Consider the following 23020-nt stretch of genomic DNA (forward strand, 5'->3'; position numbering starts at 1 on the left):
GAAACTTGTAGATAAAACTTTAGGGTTACTTGTTTTACAGGGGAGCAAAGTCCTAATGTCTCTCTAATGCAAAGGATGTCAGACATGCTGTCAAGATGGTTTGAAGAAGCTAGTGAAGTTGCACAAAGCAGTCGAGGACGAGGAAGATCACGGTCCAGAGGTGATTTCCTTCTTTTCAAGAATAATATTTACAACAGAAAGTATGATTATACTGGATGTACAGGCCTTGAATATCAGACTTTCTGAGGTGTAAACTAAACAATTTTTAGTGCACTCTGAAGAACTGAGCACACTTGTTTGCCATGTGAATGGTAATGCAAAGGAATCTTTAGAGACAGAGTAAGTTTACTTTTGGGCTCTTGTTTTTCTTGCCTTTTTTATTTTTAATCAAAGGTGGGACTAATCGGACAGATGCTCCTGCTACTAATAACGTGCCACCTAGTGCAGAATCAGAAACTGCAATGGAAGTAGATGGTTCTGAACAACTCCCATCATCTTCCTCTTCTACGATGTCAGCCCAAGCTCCTTCAACATCATCTTCAACAGAAAGTCCCCCTTCAACTTCATTATTGTCCTCTCCTGATAATGAACAAAGGCCTTCTTTAGGGGCCTCAGCTCAACCTGTGCTTCATCAGTCTGGTGAGAAGAAATCCATCTTGTCATTGTTTATGAAAAATGCTTTCAATAAGAAACAATTTTATTTTAGGATATTTTGGGTAATTGATTTCAATCTTTTTTCTTTCTTGCACGTCCTTAATGATACTAGGTATTTTATAGTTACCAAGTGATTGCAGCTGTGGTTTAAAGAAAGAGTAAAGCCATCAACTGTATACATTTGTCTGAAGAAAGAATCTCAAAGACCAGTATTGCCTTTTGAAGTAGAAATAAAAAAATATATATTTTTTTTCTAAACTTATTGTTTTCTTGATGGAGTATAAGTAACATCAGGCCTTCTTCAACTGTGATTTGGCTGTAGCAGCATCAGTGCAATGAATAGCAGAACCTATGCCTGTTATAATTAGAAGAAGCAGAGAATGTCTCCTTCAGAGGGAATCTGCATCCTTAACATTTCAGGGTCAGCAATGTTATTTTTTTGCTTCTCAAATGTATCTGGATAGACAGGGCTCACGTTGCGTGATAGTACATTATTGGTTAATAAATAATACTACATATTGATTTTTAGGTTTGTGTGTCTTGAAGAAACTCATCTGTATTTAATACAGACTTATATTCTTACTGTGGGAAGAAGAAGAAAGTATATTCCACTGTCAAATGTCAGAAACTTACTTGGGTGGTAGAAGAGCACCTTATGCTTTGACTTGCCCTTTTCCATCTCTATGCAGAATACGACTCCACAGCCTTTAGACTTAAATATTTGCAGGAGAGTTTATTTTTACTTTTTTAAAGTGAGTTTCTAGACCTCACAGTTATGGTGGAAAGGCTGACATGATCCAGAACACCTACAGGTTCATTTTAAAATCCTGTGTCTTTTGTATAAATACACTTTTTGTCTTGTACCAATTCCATTCTTAAAAACCAACATCTTTATCATTGGAAAAGAAGACTGATAGCATCTTCAGGCCCTAAATTGGATGTTCTGGAGTAAAAGAGATGGAGATTTCCCAGGGAAGGGTCTGCCATTCAGTGTACTGGAGCTGCTACAGCCAAAATCTTTGGGACAGGTGAGAAATTATTAAGTATTTGCTGCCTGAAAGACAGGGAAGCTAAAGACGTAAGTTGAAATTCATTAAATGTATCATTCTCACCCTTTCAAACCTTGCAACTAGTCTGGTACTTATTTAGAGGAAATAAACAGTGAGCAGAAGTATAACAATGCACACAGTCCAGATACTACTTGTAGAATAAGTGAATGCTGGAAAATTTATTTAGTAGCAGAGGCTTTTAGTCACCTGTGTCTTTTATTAGTACTGGTGTCAGCTTGCTGCAACCTCAAGTTTTTCACAGTACACACACAAAAATTTGATTAAGGAGTCTACTCTAACTCAGTGTAACCCAGTTTAGATGCCACTATCTTTGGTACAGAGAGATAGCCAGCAAATAACACACATACCATTAGCAAGGTTTCATTTTGATCTATTTGTTTTTTTGAAGTATGGATATTCTGGAGCTTACAGTGTCTAGGAGAGTATGTCCCATATTAAAAATAATGGCTTCAAGCTATGTCATGGGAACTTTGTGGGTTGCATAATGATAATACACTAGAGAGCATTTCTGGAATTGTGATGCATTTTCTATCCTGAATTTTAAAGAATCACTAGAAAAATTTTCTTCTTTTTTCTCTGAATCTGTCTGAATTTCTAAGTAAAAGTTTATTCTGCTAGCATGAAGCTGAAGTTGTTATTTCTTAATCCAGCTCTTCTCTAAGAGCATTTCCCCTTTCCCAGTGTTACTTTGTACTTGAGACTCTCCATATATTCAGTTTTGGAAGGGTTAGTGGTGGTTGTTTTGTTGACACAGTGGATAATTTACTGTACTATGTTTGATAAGTTATTTGACTGCACCTAAACAGGGTGTCAGACTGACTAATGATTCTTTAAAAAGAATCCAACCCTCCCCCCAACTCCAAACTCACAGAAATAAACAAACAAACAAAACTTTGTCTGGTTTTCTTTATTGCTCTGTGCAGATTTCAGTGTTAGGACCAGGTGTCATCTTTAAATTATCTTCAGGACTCCAGCAGGAGTAAACTTAATAGTACTATACATTTGTACACCTAGTAAACATCATGTCTAGTTTGCAGTGCTTTTAAAACACTGGAGTTACTGTGAAACAAGTCTTTGGGTAACATGGGCAGGTTGAGGGAGAGGGAAGCCCCTGGGCAGAGGGAGCAGGTCAGGGCAGAGCAGTAGCAGTGTGTTTATGAATGGGTAGGCTCGAATGTGAATTTCCATTTCATAATGTTTGTATGGTTCCATAACCCATGACAGTGCTCAGTTGTGAGATTTTATTTACTCAGTCTCCAGTCTTCCCTGAGTTTGTTTAGCTGCATTTAGAGGTGAATAAAACCTGCTGCTTTTTGGAGTGGCAGGATAGGGAAAGTGTTGGTACGAATAGTAGTTTAAATCCAGTGAGATTGAGTAGGAAAACCAGGTAGAGTTGTAAAAGATGGATGACTGGGGAAGCATTTTGGAAAAGGAAGAAGGAAAATGAGAGGCTTTCAGCCATCATTTTCATAGAATGGTCTGGGTTGGAAGCGACCTTAAAACTCATCCAGTTCCAACCCCCCTGCCATCAACAGGGACACCTTCCACTAGACCAGGTTGCTCAAAGCTTCAGCCAACCTGGCCTGGAACACTTCCAGGGAGGGGACATCCGCAGTTTCCCTGGGCATCCTGTTCCAGTGTCTGACCACCCTCACAGTGAAGAACTTCTTCCTAATATCTAATCTAAACCTCCCCTCTTCCAGTTTAGAGCCATTTCCCCTTGTTCTATCACTACCTGCCTTTGTAAACAGTCCCTCCCCAGCTTTCTTGTAGCCCCTTCGGCTATAGGATCTCCCCGGAGCCTTCTCTTCTCCAGGCTGAACAGCCCCAACTCTCTCAGCCTGTCCTCACAGCAGAGCTGCTCCAGCCCTCGGATCATCCTTGTGGCCTCCTCTGGACTTGTTCTAACTGGTCCATGTCTTTCTTGTGATGGGGGCTCCAGAACTGGACGCAGTACTCCAGGTGGGGCCTTACGAGAGCGGAGTAGAGGGGCAGAATCACCTCCCTCCACCTGCTGCCCACGCTGCTCTGGATGCAGCCCAGGATATGGTCATTGGCCTCTGGGCTGCAAGCGCATATTTGCAAGCGCAGTGGTGGTAGATACAAGTTTGAATATTGTAGCAAAGAGTTAGCAAATGAAGAATATAGTTTTGGGTAATGACTTATTTAGAATTTGAGCATGAATTCATACTACAGAATGGAACAGGCTTATAAACAGCTTTCCATAAATCATTTCTGCAGATTTCTATACTGACCATAGGCACTGGTGGTAATCCTGTCTTTGAAACAGCAATTCCTTTGCATATATATATTGTAATTCAAATATCTTGTTGGTATGGTGTTCCATAAAATAAGCCATGTGGTGAGCATTTGAGCTTCTGCATCTGAATTAATTACTTAATCTCTTAAAGTTTTAAAAGAAGTACACGTTAAAAATAGTCAGTACAAAAATGGTTCAGTGCTGGAGCTCATTGAGATAAGTCTCTTTTATCAGAATGTATATTCTAGAAGAATACAGTTGGAACATTTGAGTAAGGTGCAAATAATCAACAAGATCAGTGCAAAATCTCAGTAGCCTGTTCTTGTCAGTATATTTGAATAATTTTTTTTATATAATGAGACAGAACAATTGCTGGAGATTTTCTTAATTGTCATGAAGGAAAAAAAAAACATTTATTTTCTCACCCTGTTGGGCCCCTTCAGTGGAAAACTAATTAATTTTTTTTACATTGGTTTTAAGATGCTGTAGTTTTAAACAATGAATACCAGCAAACTGTAAAGTACAGTAATGCTTTTTTCCCCATAAATTGTATTTCAGATACTCATTGGTACCACTGGGAGAGGGAATAGGGGAGCAATTGACTAATTAGGACAAAGCTTAATCCTAATATGTGTTCTGGTATAAGGTAACTTTGCTTTTAAATTTTGAATGGGAAAGTGGGAATAGCTGTGTGCCTTTTTTTTTCTTTCCATTTCTATTTCTTCACTCCATTTGCTGGCAAAATAAACTTTTGCTTAGAGATTCTGAAATGTGTTAAAAAGAGTTGTCATTGAACATATTCAGGATAGTCATTATCTTTTTACATTTTGAATTGTAGTTCTTACATCTTAAATTGTAACTGGACTGAGAGGGACTGAATCAGCGGCAAGTGCTGAAAATTACAATTTTAGACATCATTGAAATTTCCTTAAAAGCATTTTCTAGACTGTTTGGAGTTCTAATTTACGTAAATGTTCACGGCACACAAAAACTATTCATAGCAAATCTCTTTGCCAAATTCCTTTCAAGAAGTACATATTTTTTCTTCTTGTTATATACTTCATCAACCATAAACTGGCAGGGTGTATTTTCCAGAAGTGGTATTAGACTGAGGTCATCAGAGTCTATTTACCTAATTAGAGGTCATGACTATTTAATATTAACTGGTGCCTGCCACTGATTTTTGAATGATTGGATTCTGTCTTTGGATTTGTTTCTATTTATGAAAGAAAAATTAAAATTTGCTTGCTTCACTGAGTGAATAAGGGTGACAGAATATTTGTGTAAAGCTTTTGCTTGGATGACAGGTTAGATGTCACTGTAATGCTCTCTAGTATTTTAACATTTCATAGTAGTCTTTGCAGATTTCCTTATATCTACAAAATACTCCAGAGTTCCCTTGATATCGATACTTTCAGGATAGGTCTAGGCTAGCAGTTCATAGCAGAACTAGCTAGAGCATTTGATGTGAATATTTGAGTCTGAATTAGCTTCTCTACCCCACTATATTATAAATGAGAGGAGTTCAGCAGTGGTTCAGGTCAATGTTGTGCTTCATTTATTGCTAATAAAGACACTGTATGTGTTGTATAAAGAGAAGTGCTTGCTACACAGCGCTGGTGTAAGTGGAGGAAATCTGCAAAGAACATGGAAAGAACAAAAAAATCACTTGGACACCTAGTTTTATATAGCAGTTTGCAAAAAAATACTGTTAATCAAACAGTGGACTGGTACATGCCAAAACAATATATATAGATATATAGATATATATATATATAGCTGGCAGATGAACAAAGACAAAAAGGTGAAAACAGTGAAGTCTCTAAAGTTGGAACTGAAAGAATAGTCTGTTAAGAGAATGATACTGAGAATCATTTATGGTCCAATAAATTACTTTCACTTGTAGGACCACTTAACAGTGTTTTCAGCCTTTGAATCCTCACCCACTGGGAATGTCTGAGATTGCAAAAATGAGTTCATAGTGAGGTGTATTTTTTGGTGAGATGCTGTTCTGACACCTATTTCCATAGTCCCAGTTTAATTTTTGCACAGGTTTGTTTTGATCAACATTATACTAATTTTTTTTTTTCACATTCATTTTGAAAACTTACCTGTAGACCCACAGTTGCATGATTTTACACCATGAATATTCTCATTTGTTATATGTGTTAGGAACATGAAAATGAACATTTCTGTTGTTTGTGTTGTTTTGAATCAGTCAGGATCTATCTATTTTTGTTGAGTAATTCTTTGTTAAATGGTTTAAGTGATGGAGATGGGGAGGAGGGTGTATTGTATGACATGAATCCTGAACTTTTAAGTTCTGTGATTCATGCAATTAGGAAGAGAAAAAACAATTTCAATATTTTATTTTATAATTTCTGGATTAAGCAAATTGTTTACATCATTTTTTTTTCCCCACTGTATTTACACTTAGTATCTGTTGCTTCTCTCTTTGGTCAGTCCCCCCACCCCTCCTCCCTGTTCTATATATTGTATGTTCAATGCTTCTTTCTTTTACATACTTTTTTTTGTGTTTGTTGTTGTTTTTTTCCTCCTCCTCCCTGTTTGTCAGACTTTGTGGGACCTGAGTTAGCTATAATCCGTAGGGGTCTCCAACGACTGAGGCTTAAGAAGGCAGAACAACAGAGACAGCGAGAGCTAGCTGAGGGTTCAGCGCCACAGTCGTCCTCCTCTGATCAGTCCTCCTCTAAGGGCTCCTCACAGGACCCTCAGGCATCAGGTTGTCATTTGTCAAGGTTTCTTAAGCAGCTGACGTAGCTTTAGTTTGTGCTGCTGTTGTTTGCTGAGATGCTTCTCTTGGAGAACAAGACAGTTAATGCATTTGCTGCTTGTCTGACCTTGCATGTGGTGGTGTTGATCATCACATGGTTAGGGGAAGAGTAAAACTGACAGTTGTCATTGATCTAACACATTTGGATTATATGTGGAGAAAGTTTCCTCGGTGCATGGTATCGGGTATGTGCAATGTTTGTTAGAGCAGATGAGCAAGAAATTGCAGTGACCTGAATAGAGTAAGGTACTTACACACTTGAAATTGCATTTTGGTGTTGATTGTATCCAACAGTAACATTTAAGACTTGGCTTTGGTTTAGCATATGTTCTAAATCGGGGTAACAGTTCAATAAAACAGAATTTTGGCACTCATAAATGCTGTGGTTTTATAGCAAGTATAGTGAAAATACTTGTAACAAGCCAAAGTCTCCAGATATTCTCTCCTTTTTTGAACAGTGACCTTTTCATTTCACCATCCTCTTTCTCTTGTCTTACTGAGATTAAAAATTATTACAAGAAAGCCTTGGAGATGTTTATAATAGAAAGAGTCGTGTTTGAGAAAGTTAGGGTAGAAGCATGCATATGAATAAAGAGGTGTAAACCCTAAAGCATAAACTTGAAGCAAACTCTGTCATGGCATCATTTAAAAATAAGTAAACTACGTGCTGTGTGGAAAAAAAATCAGCATATTTTGTGTTGAGAAGTAATGTCTAGCAATGTTTCTTCTACAGGTAAATTCTGTGACAGTTGAGGTGTGGCTAAATTAACTTGTAAGGATTGTGTTGTACATTCACAGCTGGACTTGCTGTGGTTCAGTCTGTTAGTTTATCTGGAGCCTTACAGAACAATTTGACAATAACAGTAGCTAGTGCTCTGGTTACAATATGTAGTTGTTGGATTTTAAATAACTTCCTACACTAGGAAATTTTACAGTGAGTTGTCAGAATGTTTGGAAAGCAGTAAATCCTGGAGGGCTAAGTGCTTATCCCTAGGGATAACAACCATAGGTACCTGTTACCTGTAGGAGGAGAGCAAGTAAAACAATAGTAGCAGTGTTCTTGTAGGGGGCTGCAGTTTCCTGCCAGGAAAAAAATAAAACCTACCAAAAAAGCTACCTTCCCCCCCCTCCAGCAGCCTGAATGTCAGAATGTATTAACTCAAAGGTATGTATTGATAGAGACAAGACCATAGCTGACACTTACAGTCAATAGATCTTGATCTTCCATTTTCTTTTCAGAAATACTTAATTTTCTTTTTACTAAAATGTTTCCCATTGAATTGAAGTTGGAAAAAAAAGTTTAGTTACAACCACATCTGTAGAATTTTCACCTGGAGGTATATATCTGTGGATATTTTACTACCTCTGGAGTATGTGTTGGTCTGGGTTTCACTTGATACTGTCTCACCCATCTCTTTCTTAGTGCTCCTTCAAGGGTGCAATGTAATTCTTTATTCCCAGTTGCTTGTGGGTCAGTGTACTGTAGGATCCATATACTGACACAAATTTGAAGGTTTAAGCTGAGTAATTGCTTTGACTGGGAGTCAGAGGTGTACTGTAGTTTGTTTGGATCCACCATCTCTGCCTCTTGGTGTTTTGAGTTCCCACATGCTTTGAATTTTAAAGGAACTAATGGGAAGGTCCTATTGTTTTGTTTGGGATCACCAGGAAACCACAGCACACATACGTAGCCTTGGAGGAAACTAGTAGTCAGCTGTTTACATAATTCTTCATGTGATGACAATTTGCAAATTTAACTATTTTATTTATTAAGTAATTGCTTTGACAGATGGATTCAGTTAGCACTTTGGAAACATTTATTTCTGGAGAGAAGAAGGGGGAGCAGTTTTGCTACCTGACCTCCAGCTCATTTGGATGTGTGTCTTTTTGCTGTTTGGTCTGATTGTTGGAATTTGTTACCTTCAGCATTACAGACAGTGGAAGATTTGAAAGAAGGAATTAAAATTTAAATATTTAATGTCAGTCAATTATTCCTCAAGAAATTTGATAAAAGATTACATTACCTTTTCCTTTTTACTATTACATGTAGAACAAATACAAGAAATTGCTGTTGTGCTTCATCAGCTTCTTTCATTGTATTTCTCCTTCCCCATTAGGAAACAAAAGAAACGAGTTTCTTTTGATTGGGGAATCCAGACGACCTTTGCATTGTCTATTTACTTTGTTCAGTTTCTATGCTCTGGAATGGAAATATTCTCTATTTGCTCATTTCTTGTTATGCAAGTTACTTTGTTTTGTTCCCTTTTTCTAAGGGACTTATTTTTGGAAGATGCATAGCCGCAGTCTATTCCTTTAGAAAACCAGAGCTGCAGATTTTTGGTCTCTTGCTTCTCCATAGAGACAATCGTTTGCCAACCCTGTGGTAAGCTGACGTTTCAGAAGTGTGGTAGGAGAAAAAGAAACTCTTATTTTGGGGGTTTTTTGTTGTTGTTGTTTTAATAATAAATTCCCATACAAAGACAATCTTTTTCTGTTTTTTTTAAGGTTGTCTTTGATGCTCTGTCTTGAGGCAGATGTTCAGTTTTCAGGCTCATATTAGTTGTAAATTGTCAAACAAAAAAATTACACCCCAAAATGTGTCTGCCAATATGGTGTCATAGCCTCTGGCTCAAGTTTACAATCCCTACTCTAGCAAAACTTGTATAATTTACACTTGCAATTTTTGAGGGAGTTCAGTGCAAGACTAAGACCATTTATTCTGACCTGTATTTTTGTCTTGCAATCACAGAAGCTAAACTACAGCCATAGACAGGCTGGAGGGAAAAAAAACCCCCAATACTCCAGCCATGTATGAAGTTACCAGTAGAAGATGTCAAGAGCTGAAAGCCTTTACAGGTTTAATAGAAAATTAGAATGTATAGTAGTTATTCTGTCTCCTAATAGTTAATGAGGATTTGTAAGCTCTATCTGCAGTAGTTAACCTTCACTATTTAGAAAAATATGGTCAGAAGTTTATGTTGTTGAATGTGAAAGTGAGTTAACTGAGTAATGGTTCATAGTGGGCTGATTTGACATTGAGGAAAAAGATACTTCAAAAAAGAGTCAAAAAGACTTTGTTGTAGTGGGTACTTCTCATAAGTATTGTGTAAATTTGGCAGTTTTAGAAGCAGTGTGTGCTGCATGTATCAGGTCTGTTTTATCTTCAAACCTTTGCTTAGGTATTGAACAGATTCAGGTTTTTTTGATAGCCACTCTTGAATTAGGAAAATACAGTAAGTTGGGTTCTGGGTTTTTTATTTTTATTATATACTTTCTCCAACAAAGCCTAGTTTTGACTTACGTTTTTGTGGCATTTCATAACATTTAGATCCTATGCAGTATTTAAACAACAGCTTATATGCAAACTGCAAAGTAAGTAAAACCTTTTAAACTTACTGTTATTGCTGCTCTGCCCAGTGTTGATGTGCTCTGTGTGCATCAGCTTTACTTACATCAATCCTCTTTGTGAGAACTGTAAGTGAATCGAATGATATTTGAGGAGTTACAGAAACGTAAACCAGCTGATCTTAAAGTGAAAAAGAGAAAATAAATCAGTATTATAGATCAGTGTGCATCAGAGTTCCTGCAACAGTCAGTGTGTGTAATCTTACTCACAAAAATATGAAGTAATGTGGACCTTTTTTTTCTTTTTTTGAGGAAAAATTAATTTGATTTATTTGCATTTTGATTTATTTGCATTTATTGTGGAATAAAGATATATACATGCACGTGTGGACATATTGCAGAACCTGTGATGCTCACTGACTTGATTCTTTTTTTAAAAAAAAAACAACTTTGGTTGTTTCAAAAGTCTGTATGATTGGTGTCTTTAAAGCAGAAAAAATTGGACTTTCATTTCTGTGTTAAAGTTTTCTGCCAAGAACAGGGGGTTGACTGCAGTTCTATTACTAGATTCTTTGCATTCTTTGTAAAGACCCAGATATAGAAATGTGTCTATTTGAAGTCCAGAATGTGTAACTGAGAGCTTTTTCACTGTGCAAAGCAATTATTCCTAGTTATTAAAACAAATATTTCATTTCTTAGATTAAGGTCCACTCTGTCTACCATGGTTTGGACTTTAAAAACAGGTCTCACTGCTTCAGGCCTGACTCTCACACTGGGGCTGGTGTTACAGTGATACAAGGAGGAGATTTTTTTTTTAACCAAAACAGCAGAGGTGGCATGCTCATACTTTGATGAAGTCAGGTGCTGATTGTCCAAACTATAGGAAGGTCCTTCAGCATATAACTGACTTAAAAATTATCTTCTATTTTCTGTTTGAGGTTCCCCAAATTTATGAATCTCCAGTTCCCTCTTTAAGTGGTGTTCCAGTTTAGAATGTACTGGTGATATTACAGCCAGTGGTGAACTGCATTGGGATGTAGACCCAGCCTGTGAAGGCTCAGGTAAGAGTTTGGATTTTTGTTTGTTTTTTTAACTATATGGCACAGTTTTGGTAATACTTTTTTTTCAAAAGCTTTAAAAGAAATGATGAAAGTACTTTTTCAGAATTTTTACAAAACAAAGCCATATATTAAAAAAAGAGGCATTTACCTGAACTTCTCTAGGCTGGTTTCATGGTCACATTTATTTCCCTGCCTGAGATGTGGGGTTCCAGACTGCAGTGCCACTTCGAGGGGTGCTGGTGATCTGTGGCTTCAGGGGACTTTAAAAGGAAAAAAAAAAAAAGTGAGTTTAAAATTGTTACAAACTGACCTCTTTTCTTAACCACGTTAGTTGGAATATTTAGGATGCTTCCTATATGTTGTTTAAAAATTATCTTATTCAAAGTGAAATGCATTCACAAAGTTGTAAGAAAACCTCAAAACAGTAGTGAAATGTGGGAGGTTTAAGCCTACATTGGCGTGGACTACCTAGAAAATTTTTCATTTTCACTTAGTGGGATTGAGTGATGCACATGGTAAAACATACCTACTTTTTACTTACTGGTGTGTAATGTGAGGTCTGAATACAACTTAGAAGTGCTGATAAGGGTAATACATGTAATTTCTTAAGTTTATAATTGTTAGTTCAGTCATATTTCTTCTGTTCATCTCGGTCTGAATTAAAAAGCTGATGAGATTAGCTTTTCCAGCCAAGTAAAATGTTTGGCAGCATGAGATACACCTTTTAAAAAAAGACATAGAAGCTTATAGAGAGAATTGGAGTGCAAGAACAGTGTGACTGAGAATCACTGTCTTCTGTCATGAGGTTTCTCAGCTTGCTGTCCAAGACCTCCCCTCCCTTTAGCACTCTTGACACAAGCTAATCCCAGTCACTGGCTTCGTAACTGTGCGGCAGTGATCAGAGCCAGCCTGCCCGTGAGAGGGGTGTGCTGATTCCTGTGCCAAGTCAGCTGGAGTACAAGTAGATCATCTTACGACGTGGTGCATCTTTTCACCAGCTTTTTGCTCTGATTCTCATTCTAAAAAATGGATTACTACTCTCTTGAAAAAACTCTACTGTAAATACTTCTAAATTAGAAATTGTATGTAAAGCAAGCTTTAGTTTTGGAAAGTGAAATACAATAATGTTACAAGTCTCATACTTAAGAGCTACATCCCATCTAAATCTAGGTGACAAATTCTGTGGTCTGCCTTAGGTGTGTTTGATGCAAGGCATTGGCATGGCTGAACAAAGGTGAAGACAAAACAGGACTAATTTTATGTTCCCCAATTAGAGAAATAAAATGTATAAGCCCAGTTGCCAAACAGATCAACCTCCAAAACACACTGAGTTTGCCTCAGACTGTGCTGGTCTCTGTTCTTCACTCCTTCTTCTCTCCCCTGTGCTAGGTATCAGTGTAACAAAGGAACAGACTGGGATTCTTGCACCAATGGCTGGGAGTAAATTATCATTTGAGGATATGTATTTAAATCAGCTTTATCAATTTAGCAGATTTTATACTGTACTACAAAATAGGTCATGCTGGTGATTCTGCCTCAACCCTGGAAGTGAGCTTCCTGTAGGAGAGACTGTGTTCTTTCATTGCTTTTCTTGTATAGGATTTAAATTTATGTTAAAATTCCTTTAGACTGTGACTCAGTTTATAATACAGAATATTAAATCCTTTTAGCTATTTTTTTTATAACAGAAGATTAACAAATGGAACCAAGATATGGTAGCCTAGCCAGTACCTTTGAAATACTGCAGTAATTTATGTACATCAGCTCATCTTAAGATAATACAGAAGTAAAGTCTGCTCTTCAGAGGTGACAAGGAAAATAGACTCACAGAAGATACAGAACGTTGCATCTATCATTTGTCTGCACAATGAATGCAGTACTGGTGATTATTAATCAACTGGTAGTATCCACTGGAAAAAACTTTTAACTGCTGGTTTTTGGTTTGGTTTGGGTTTTTCTTCTGTGATAAGATAATTTTTTTTAAGACTGACTGGTGCTGTGATAAACTTATGAAGATGTGTTATCAGTTAGCAGCTGCCACAGAGGTGTAGCATCTGGGAACGCAGAACTATCGAACTGTCACATGAGTGGGATGTATTTGGGTGCTTTAATGTTTTAAAAACAGTCTGTATGCTGTTACACCTGTAAACAGTCTCATCTTCTACATTTTATGCTCATAGGTATAAATATTGAACATACTGGTATGCTATCAAGTGTTTTATGCTGAAGTATGAACATTCTGAAATTTACATGTAGCACATAGTTTGAATTACTAGTGTCGTTTGGTAGTTGGAGCAAAGGCTTTAGGAGTCATGACTTCAGTTATTTTCATGACATGTTAGAAATTTTAAGAACATAGTGAAATCTTTGGTAATGGACAGGCATTTTTAATATTGACATGTGAGCAAGCTTCAGGCTGTTCAGTGAAAGAAATACATAAAGATTTGAAACAAGTGGCTCTGCTTCTGTCATGCCTAGAAAATGCAATATGGCTGGCTGCTCATAAAACAAACCCAAAGCTTCCCTATGTTGCTGCTTTTTATTTTTTTTATTTTAAACTAACATATGATCGTGACATTGCTGTGCAGTTCTCTGCTGCTTATGTTTTAAGTTGAAATCTCGTTTTTGTTTCAGATTCTCCTTCTTCTGTGGTTAACAAACAGCTTGGATCCATGTCACTTGATGAGCAACAGGGTGCGTGTGACAGGAAATGCGCTATACCCAGCCATAGTTGATTGCAATGCTTCCTTTTAAAATTGCCTTTCATGATGATAAACAGTCTAAAAATGCTGTCCATCTACATAAAGTAGAATTCTGTAAGCAGATCTGCTGGAAACTCATTAATTATTTAATTCTCAATACGAATAACAGAGTAAGGTTAATTGTTGTTTTCAAAAGCCATCCTATGTTCAATTCTTGATGCGTTCAATGTAGGTACAGTAAATGTCTTATGTACTCTGCGGACATTTAGAACAATTTTTTTTTTAAATGCAAAGTAAAATGAATTCTTTAAACAGTCTTTTTCTGAATGGTTCTTCTTTTATCAAAGTGCAAATATCAAGACTAAAGTAACTTTTATTCATATAATGCCAAAGTAATTTATCTTATATAAAAGGGGTGCAGCTTTGTTGTACTTGCACAATTTGAGTAACTCAGGAGCACTTACTGACTCAGGTGCATCTTACCTCTGTAAACCCTTGTCCTACACCCCTTCTGCTAAAACAAGTACTGGTGTTTCTCTGTAGATGCCCTGTGGGCTGGTGGTAGAAAGAACACTTGTGAGACTTCTTTATGTCCGTTATTGATCAGTCTTAAAATGGTGAGCAGTGAAGTGGGCCGTAGCTGACCCTATTCCAGCTGAACCAATGTCATCTGCAGTGAATATTTATGCCTGAATAATTAATGAGTGATGGATGGTAATTTAAAAATGGATTTCCATACACTCTGCACTATGCTTACTTCCATATCAAAGCCTCTGTAGAGATTTAGTAGCTCAAATACCACAAAAGAGCTGGCTGTTTCCTCTTGTTTCACATTCTAAACTACAATGCCATTTTGAAATTCCATTTCTGAAAAATAGTCTGTTTGGGAACTGTTGAGATTATGGTTTATTTTAGGATGCTAGAACATTGGGGGAAAAAAAAATCAAGCTGTGTTTTGTATTGACAAAATAAATTAATTCAGTGGATTTAAGTTTTGTGATTAAATAACCTTAAACCTCATTGTGTAAATTTAGTAATTATTTGTAAGTTCAGTAGTCTGTATCACTTCAGTAGTGAGGTTGAGCTGGAAAACTTGCTTATATTTAGTGGCCAAGTTATGCTCTCTGTTATGAACTCAGAATAAAGCATTATTTGAAGAGAGTAGAATAAACTAGAATTAATATAGAAAGTCTGTATCTTTACTGAAGAACTGCAAAAATTTTTGAAAACTGATAAATTGTTCTGTGAAGTTGTGAATTAAGCCCATCTGACAGCAAAGATAAAACCAGAAGTTTTTGGTCCTAGAAATCAGTTTCCAAATCTGCATCAGATTCATCTTCAAACAGTATCAGTTACCTTAAAAACTAATTTGTGTATCACTGATGTTCATTGCATAGTTGTAATAGACCCATAGTTGTAACAAACTCTTAGGAGTTTTTTTCTAATAATTTTTTTCTGTCTTAAGACATTACTTGAACTCATGTGAAGAGGTTTTCTCTCATAAAAGCACTTCAGGTGTTTTAATATGCAAAAAAACCCCAAAACACTTTTATCCAGACTTTATTGGTGGACTAGTTGTCTGATTGTTTTAAGGCAATGTTTTTCTGTTGTGATGGTAGGGATCACTGAAGAGACACTAGAATGTTACTTCTAGTTTGGAAAACTAGGAATTCAGTAAAGGAGGTAATTTATTAGGAAATCTGTTGTCCAAATGATAGCCAGAAGGAATAATTTACTGAGATCTAGTTGCATTTTTGAAGATAAACTGAATCAGTTTCACTTTTTTTTGAACAGAAGTCTCAAAAAAGTATGAGTAGTTAATGAAGGAAGTTGTATCAGTTCTTTTTTTATAAAATGCTTTTTTCTTTCTTATTCCTATTTGTTCTTAATTTGGTACAGAATCAGCTGTCTTCTGTTGGACCAGTCTCTTTTGTTGGCATTCATATTTTATGACTATTTTTGAGTCTAAAGCTCTTTTGAAACTTATTTCAAACATATAAATTTATAATGCCATTATTCTGACAGTCCAGCAGAAGCTACAAGTCATTCCTGTCTGCACGAAATGGTTTCAAATGGAAGACAGTGATCTACACTGGATTTTTAAATTTTTATTTATTTATTTATTTATACACTGTGATTGTTGATGGTGGCTGTTAGATTTGTCGCAGAGTAAAGGCACTGTTATGACTGTCAGGTACTGCCTGGATTGGTATGATTAAAGAAGGAACCTGAAGCCAGAGAACTAGCTCAGTAGCTTTGAAGTGTAAACGTGTGTATGCATCCCATACCATCTTAATGCTGCTTCCTACATACACAGAAGCCATACTGGTTACTGATATTTCTAGATATTTGCAAGTTAGTGTGAGGGTTTAGTAATCCCTTACGGTGATGCCCATCTGAGATTGTTCAGTGCCACTTTATAGGTACTTGAGCTGGCTCAGAACAAGCTGGTGTCAGCTGTGCCAGAGTTAGTTCCTCATAAACAGCACTGTAAATCCTTGAAACTGTGCTGGCACGTGTTGTGTCCCAGCTAGTTACCTCTGCCTCCCAGTCAGGTGAACTGGTTGAGTGTTGGTACACGTATAGAGCTTTCCAGATCTATGGTGAGCTCTGAAGGTACAAGCTCAAGAATTTCAGACCTGTACTTTGTTGTAAGGCACAGTGTAGTCTGTACTGCCTCCTTCACTAAAGTGCAGTGCTACATCCAATTAGTATAGGAATCATACAGACAAAGAAATTGTAGGCCTTGGGCTATATGTTAGGCTGGTCTCAAGAACTACTTGATTTTCAGTCTTCCCTTAGACATCACTGTGCCTTATACTGACTGGTGTCAGTGTAACACCAACCTTCCCGTGGAATTCCTATTTCCTGAAATATACCACTTATTTTCTTTTCTTTGGATCAATTTTTCTCTCTTTAGTTTTCACTCAGAATACAACCCTATCTTCAGAATGTAGAAAGCTGTTTTTCTTATGAGGAGATCACGATTAGTGCTGCATAGGAATGATTTTGGAAGTTTTTCATGAAGAATCATCTGTCCCCATCTTGTGGGGTTGCTAATAGACTGGGGAATAGGGCAGCACTGGAGATGTGGGAAGCTAGCTTGAAGTTCCTTACGGTGTTAGTTTAACTAGGTAATGCAGTCTGTAAACCTGCCTTTATGTGCTTACCACTTTGTAGTTAAGAGCCCCAATCTTTGTGAGGTTACACTTGTTGCAGGTTCATTTTCAAAGAGAAAAAATGTGGATGAGGGGTATTGCTTTCAATTGTGATTTTGTTAAGTTTTTTTATTTATTTGAATTTTATTTAAAGTTTACGAATGAGATTTTGTCTGCAGTTTCAAGGGTGATAGTTTAAAAGTACCTTCCTCCTGTAGGCACCTGAAGAATGGACTATTTAATGGAACTATTTGATCTGTTCTAGGATAGACTTTAAGTTGTTGGTAGTATCTTTAAAGTATTATGTGTTTGGCTGGAAAATCAAAGTAAAATTTCAAAGTATTTTTGAGGAATTTGGAACAGAGTTTAGTAAGGTGTTGACAAGCTACAACTTTCTCTTGGAGCAATTATCACCCTGCTAGAGCTTGCAGTCAGATTTTAAGTTTTTGCAATAGCTGTCTCCCCTAAATCACAGAACCTGTACAACTTTTCCTATTCTTCCCTTCATATTTGATTAATGTGAAGTAGATCTGACCTGATGGGATGAACCTGGTAGTGAAAGAGAAGAGCGCTTCATACTGATCTAGTCAGTCTTTGGCAATCACATTGTTCTTCTTGAAAACAAAGAGTTAATGTCTTCTGGATTTTATGTGGCTTCTCCAAAAGAATATTCAGTTATCTGATAGGCAAAGCTTATTAGCTTTCTTCACAGAGGCTTCCATTCAGCTTTCATTGGTAAGTTTAATATAAAATAGTGAACTACAGAACTAAGTCTGTGCCGTTTATTATCAGATTCTTGTCTCATCTGTCTTTTAAATAATTTCTTGTTCTCATTAGTGTCAATTTAATGCCCTAAAGCTAGCTTAAAGAAGAAACTGACCCAATCCAAACTGTAGTTCATGTTACTGTAGATTTAAGGAAAAGGTATTACACAGTATGGTTTAAAAGCTATCTGTCTCCAGAAATTTGTAAAAATAATTTCTCAATTAGTCAGTGCCCTCTTTAGATAAGTCTACAGCAACTCTTCCAACTTTTTGAGTGTGAATAAATGTGAGCATTGCTTCCACAGTAAGTGTGGTCAGAGGACAGTCTTTATGCATCTTGGTTATATTTGTTCATGTTGAGATTTAAGACAGGAAAGGGCTGTTATGATAATATGATCTGAGCTTTATAACACAAGCCTAATATTCAGTTAGGTACATTATAAGGTAGTGATGTTTGTTACTATGGGCAGTAACATTAACTGGTTTTGTGCTGTAGCAAATGTTGGGTAGCAGTATCAAGTTAGAGTACAGTCATTGTTTGGTGGCTGCCTTGGACTATTCAAGGCAGTAAGTTGTCTTTCTTCACCTCTCTGGGTTCCCAACTCAAAGATACATCTTATCTGTGCCTATTAGAAGGAAGGTAAAGAATTCTCCAACTATGTCATTGTTTTGACAGTTTTGATGTCCGACTCCTGAAGACTCGTGTAGGATATTGGAACGATCAGTATTTGTACTTGTTTAGGAAGGGATGTTCAGAGTTTGAACCGACTTTTATACTAAGAGATGCTTGCTGATAGGTTGTGAAAAAATAGAGAAAGCAGCTGTTTAGTTAAGAAAGAACATGTCATCTTTGTTCTAAATATCTATATATGCCACTATAAAATATTTTCTTACATTTGTTTCTTTTCTTACTCAGTTTACTTCAGGAACTGGAAACCTTACTTTTGATCAGTGTTATCCTTACTCCACTCTACCAAGAGTGTAACTGGAACTTTTATTTTAGAGAGGCTATGAGCTTTTCTTTGCATAGAATGAGACCCATGTCTTATCTATGATTAGGATTGTGGTTGCAATTGGTTAATTCTTTCACATAAAAATATTTTAATTTTCCTTACAGTTTTTTTGTGTTTTGTTTTGTCTTAATTTCTCTTTAGAAAATGTAGAAATACATATTTAAAGTTCTTTGGAGCAGCTGATCACTGCTCTGATCCTGTGAGTGGGCTTCTGCCTGTCAGCAGTTTAAAAACATGAGCATTGATTGTTAGGTTAAATGCTTATGTGCTATTTCATAGTTCCTATAACTTCTGTTTTTTTAAAAGTAAGTTTCCCATGGCAATATTGTAGCAATTACTGTTTTAATAATAGCATTTTTAGTGGGGGATTTTGTAGGTTTGTGCTTGAATCAAATGTTAGATTTTAACTGAAGTTTACCCAGAGATGATCTGAAGTTTTTACTTTATTGTAAGTGTGAGTCTGCTGCCAATACTGCAGGTATACCTATAGTCAAATTTCTGTACTCTGTAAACCAAAGAAAATATGACATGGTTTTGTCCCAACAGTCCTGAGTTAAAAGGTTTGGCATTCATGGAAGGCAACACTACACAGGCTACTTAGGGGGCATTAAAGTGGTGCCTAATACTAAGTGAACTCTCCCATCTGAGTTCTGAGGGAATGGCACCTCTGTAGTGAGCCTGACTCTGATGGTACTTGCCATTAACTTTTTAGTGTTGCCCAAGGCCAACTTCAGTATTAATGGCAATTGTGCCATGCACATGGATAGATTGTGACCATGAGTTTTACTCAGGGATGGTGGGTGGATGTCATTGAGCAGTTCTGTTTTGAAGGAGCCCACTGAACATCCTTAAAACGATATATGCAGCAGAGGTTTGGCAGACTTGCAGTGGTTTTCAATTTGATTCACTTCTGTTGCTTTTGGACATCTTGAGTAGTTTGTTTGCAAGTTCTCCCCTTCTGCTTACAGTTAGTATATTGGGAAAGGTTTTTTTAAACCCAAAGCTGTCAGAACATGAATTTACAGTGTTTTTATGACAACTAGCTGACAGTTTACAGCAGGTCTAAGGATATTGGTAGTTGACTGGATTCTAAGTAGAAAAAAAAAAGTAAAGGGGATGGTGACTTTTCTAGACCACTGATTGTATCTAGATCTCATAATCTTTTTTTCATGTGTATTTACTGAGGCAAAAAAGACTGAACACCACTTCCAAAAACATTTTATATTCTTCTTAATAATATACTGGATAGAAAAGGAATCTGCTTATAAAGGATAATATTGTGTATATACATAACCTATCTACGGTTTTATTTACCTGCATGTTGAAGGACAGCATCATCTTTGTTTGCTCTTATAAAGGCAAATAATTTTAGGCCATTTTTAAAGCATTGCAAATTTGATGTGTTTGCTCTGAGACTTTTTAACTTTTTGCTTGGGCTGTAAGAGATCTTAAATAGGCATTGTACATGTTACTACCACATTTGGCTTTTGTTAGGATAATTAAATGAATCTTCAGAATTATAATAACTTTATGCATATTACTGATGTCCATCCAAACTTTATCAACCCCATATTTACAGAGAGTGATAAGCCACGAACAGGAACGGGTGAACCAGTTTTAAGTTTGCACTACAGTACAGAAGGAACGACTACAAGCACGATAAAACTGGACTTCACTGATGAGTGGTAAGAAGTTAATTTTGACTTTGGTTATTGGTCAGCACATGCCACTAACATTCATCTAGCATAGATACAGATAAATTATTTTTCCATATAGTATATGTATATTTTAAGGTGTATATAGAAAATTTGAAATTGCTGTAGTCCTTAATGCATTTAGAATGTAAGATAGTCATACTCTAGCAAGAAATTTATGCAAGAGGTTTTTTTGTGGTGTTACTGTGAATTTCATTAATGCTAACATAATTTGAAACATGCTATCTTCATCAAACCTAGCATAATATTGGTGTTCACTATCTTACTAAAGCCACGAAGCGCATACAGCCTAGCCCGACTTACTTGGTTTTGTATCGAAATCTATCACAAGAGCATTTCAAAATCTCCCAAAACCACCACAGCCCTTATTTTATCTCCACTTATTTCTACTCCTTTGCTTATGTTTTCAGAATTACTGTAGAAGACAGTAAGTAGCAGTGCTTGCTGGCATTTGTTACTGGGAGGAAAAAAAAACAACCAAAGAAAACCAAATGAACCACCACATTTAGCTACTCCCAAGTGCTGTGGCTTTAGACATAAAACATACACTTTGCCCATAGCAATTTGGAAACTTCAAACAGTGATCTGTGTGTTTTCACAAGAATGAAGACTTTGCCCATGTGAATCTAAAATACTGTGACAGTTATGTTCAACAAATCTGTCAGACTATTTCTGTTTAGAGTCCAAATCCAGCAAGCTTTGAAAGAATTAGTTTTGCTGTAATGCTTTTAACTTATTCTGCATTTAGTTTTGTAGTCATCTTTATTTAATGTTTTAAGATGAGCAAATTTCACAAGAGCATTAGCAAATGTTTTGCCATCTATTGTAGTAGGTTTTTTTAATGTAATAAATGTTACTACCACTGTATTTAATTTTATTAAACAAAATTAATGCTTTGATTCTGTGTTTATCTAAAAACAAAATTTGAAAAATGCATTTTACATTTCAAACAGTTAATGGTATAAATGATTCTGAAGATGGAAAATTTGAATGAGCAACAACCTCAAAAACAATATTAAGGAAAAGTAGAGTGTACAGGGAATGGAGATGAGGGACAGGAAAATTACTTGTTACAAAAATCTGTAACTGGGGAAGTAAAGAGTAAGTGAAATCTACTAAAACTTAACTTCACATGCATATTCTGTCTAATAACAAGCATTTTAACAAATCTCTTGGGCCAAGGGTTAGCACCATGTGAATGACAAACATCAAATATGATACCAAAGGAGAATGAAAGGCTGAACATTGTGTCTTTTAAGACTAATGGTAGCAATAGTCGAGGCTTTAGGACAGTTCTGATAGAAAGGCATATTAAAACAAACAGTACATGGGAAATAAACCAAAATTATGGGAACTACAATGTGCATGATTCAATACCTTTTATTTGACAGAAAAATGGGGTTTAGAAACTTACACAGTGTAATAGAGAGAAACTCTCTACATTTCCAGAAAGTATTTGATACTTTACTGCATGTTGAACTTCTTTTCAAGTTGGGACAGATAGATCAATAAAGAAACTGAACATGGTGGTAAGCTAACTTAATGGAGCTTCGTAGTGGGTAGTGTAGTGTGGGTAGTGAGAGGAAGAAGCATTTCCTAGCAGGACAGAGTTGCAAGGCATTGTCATTTCAGAGGCTGAGTAAAAATCATTGTGCCAAAGAATGGAAAAATAGAATTAGGATGTAATTCTGTATAACTAAATGATGCAGTTGAAGACAAATAACAAAAAACCTAATCTTAAAGTTGGGAATGTTGCGAAAATGCAATGGAGGAATACGTGGACATGGAGGGAATGCATGGACCTACCAGTCACTTCATTCTCAGTATAATGCAGCTACTGGAAAAGCAAGTACGATCCTAGATGTCCCCAGCTGGGAGACTTCAGCCAAGGATGAGAATTACCAGTGCTGCTGCTCAACTGTGCTTTGCTTTGTGACTTAGAATGCTGCGTGCAATCTTCATCATGCTGTTGAGAAAACTGATTCAAATTGGCAGAGGTTCAAAGAAGGGTCATGTGGAGAACCATGGAGACAGAAAGCCTGATATGGAAGCAGATAGTAGGGTTTAATATAACAGGAGAACAGGGTGTTATCTTGCTCTCTCAAAAACATCCTCTTCATGTAACTGCTGGTGTAAAAAATAACATTGAAGTAAAAATTAGAGTAATACCTGAATGTAAATTAGCATTGAGCTGGAAGGTAGATTCCTAAGAGTCAAAAAAATTTTAGTGCTTAGACTGTGATTAAGTTTATAAAAGTGATTATGTCACATGAGGCATGAAATAGCAAAAATCCTCGACTTGGTGTCTAGCAGTAATACTCTTCTTGTCTGTCCATTCAGAAACAATGCTGAAAAGTACTGATTTAGAAGAAATACTGTAAGGGCTAACAAAAATTTCCTGTATTCTCCAAATCCAGTACAGCAATGAAACAGACTGTTGTTCATCAAGATGAGTAAAAGCTCATGTAAAAAATAAAAGTACTG

The 23020-nt window shown here is 36.4% G+C and overlaps 1 protein-coding gene across 1 annotated transcript in view; it reads left to right on the forward strand.

Annotated features, from left to right (window-relative positions):
* The window catches only part of DCAF6 (DDB1 and CUL4 associated factor 6), a 42053-nt gene extending 21543 nt beyond the window's left edge, over window positions 1-20510 (forward strand). Inside the window, exons 8-12 of the mRNA XM_010165921.1 lie at window positions 41-160; window positions 394-639; window positions 6560-6727; window positions 13819-13878; window positions 20401-20510. Coding sequence (XP_010164223.1) covers window positions 41-160; window positions 394-639; window positions 6560-6727; window positions 13819-13878; window positions 20401-20510 — 704 coding nt within the window. The remainder of the gene's footprint in view (window positions 1-40; window positions 161-393; window positions 640-6559; window positions 6728-13818; window positions 13879-20400) is intronic.
* Window positions 20511-23020: the final 2510 nt, after the last annotated feature.

The sequence above is a fragment of the Antrostomus carolinensis genome, unplaced genomic scaffold (genome assembly GCF_000700745.2).
Source record: "Antrostomus carolinensis isolate BGI_N321 unplaced genomic scaffold, ASM70074v2 scaffold15834, whole genome shotgun sequence".
Classification (NCBI taxonomy): domain Eukaryota; kingdom Metazoa; phylum Chordata; class Aves; order Caprimulgiformes; family Caprimulgidae; genus Antrostomus; species Antrostomus carolinensis.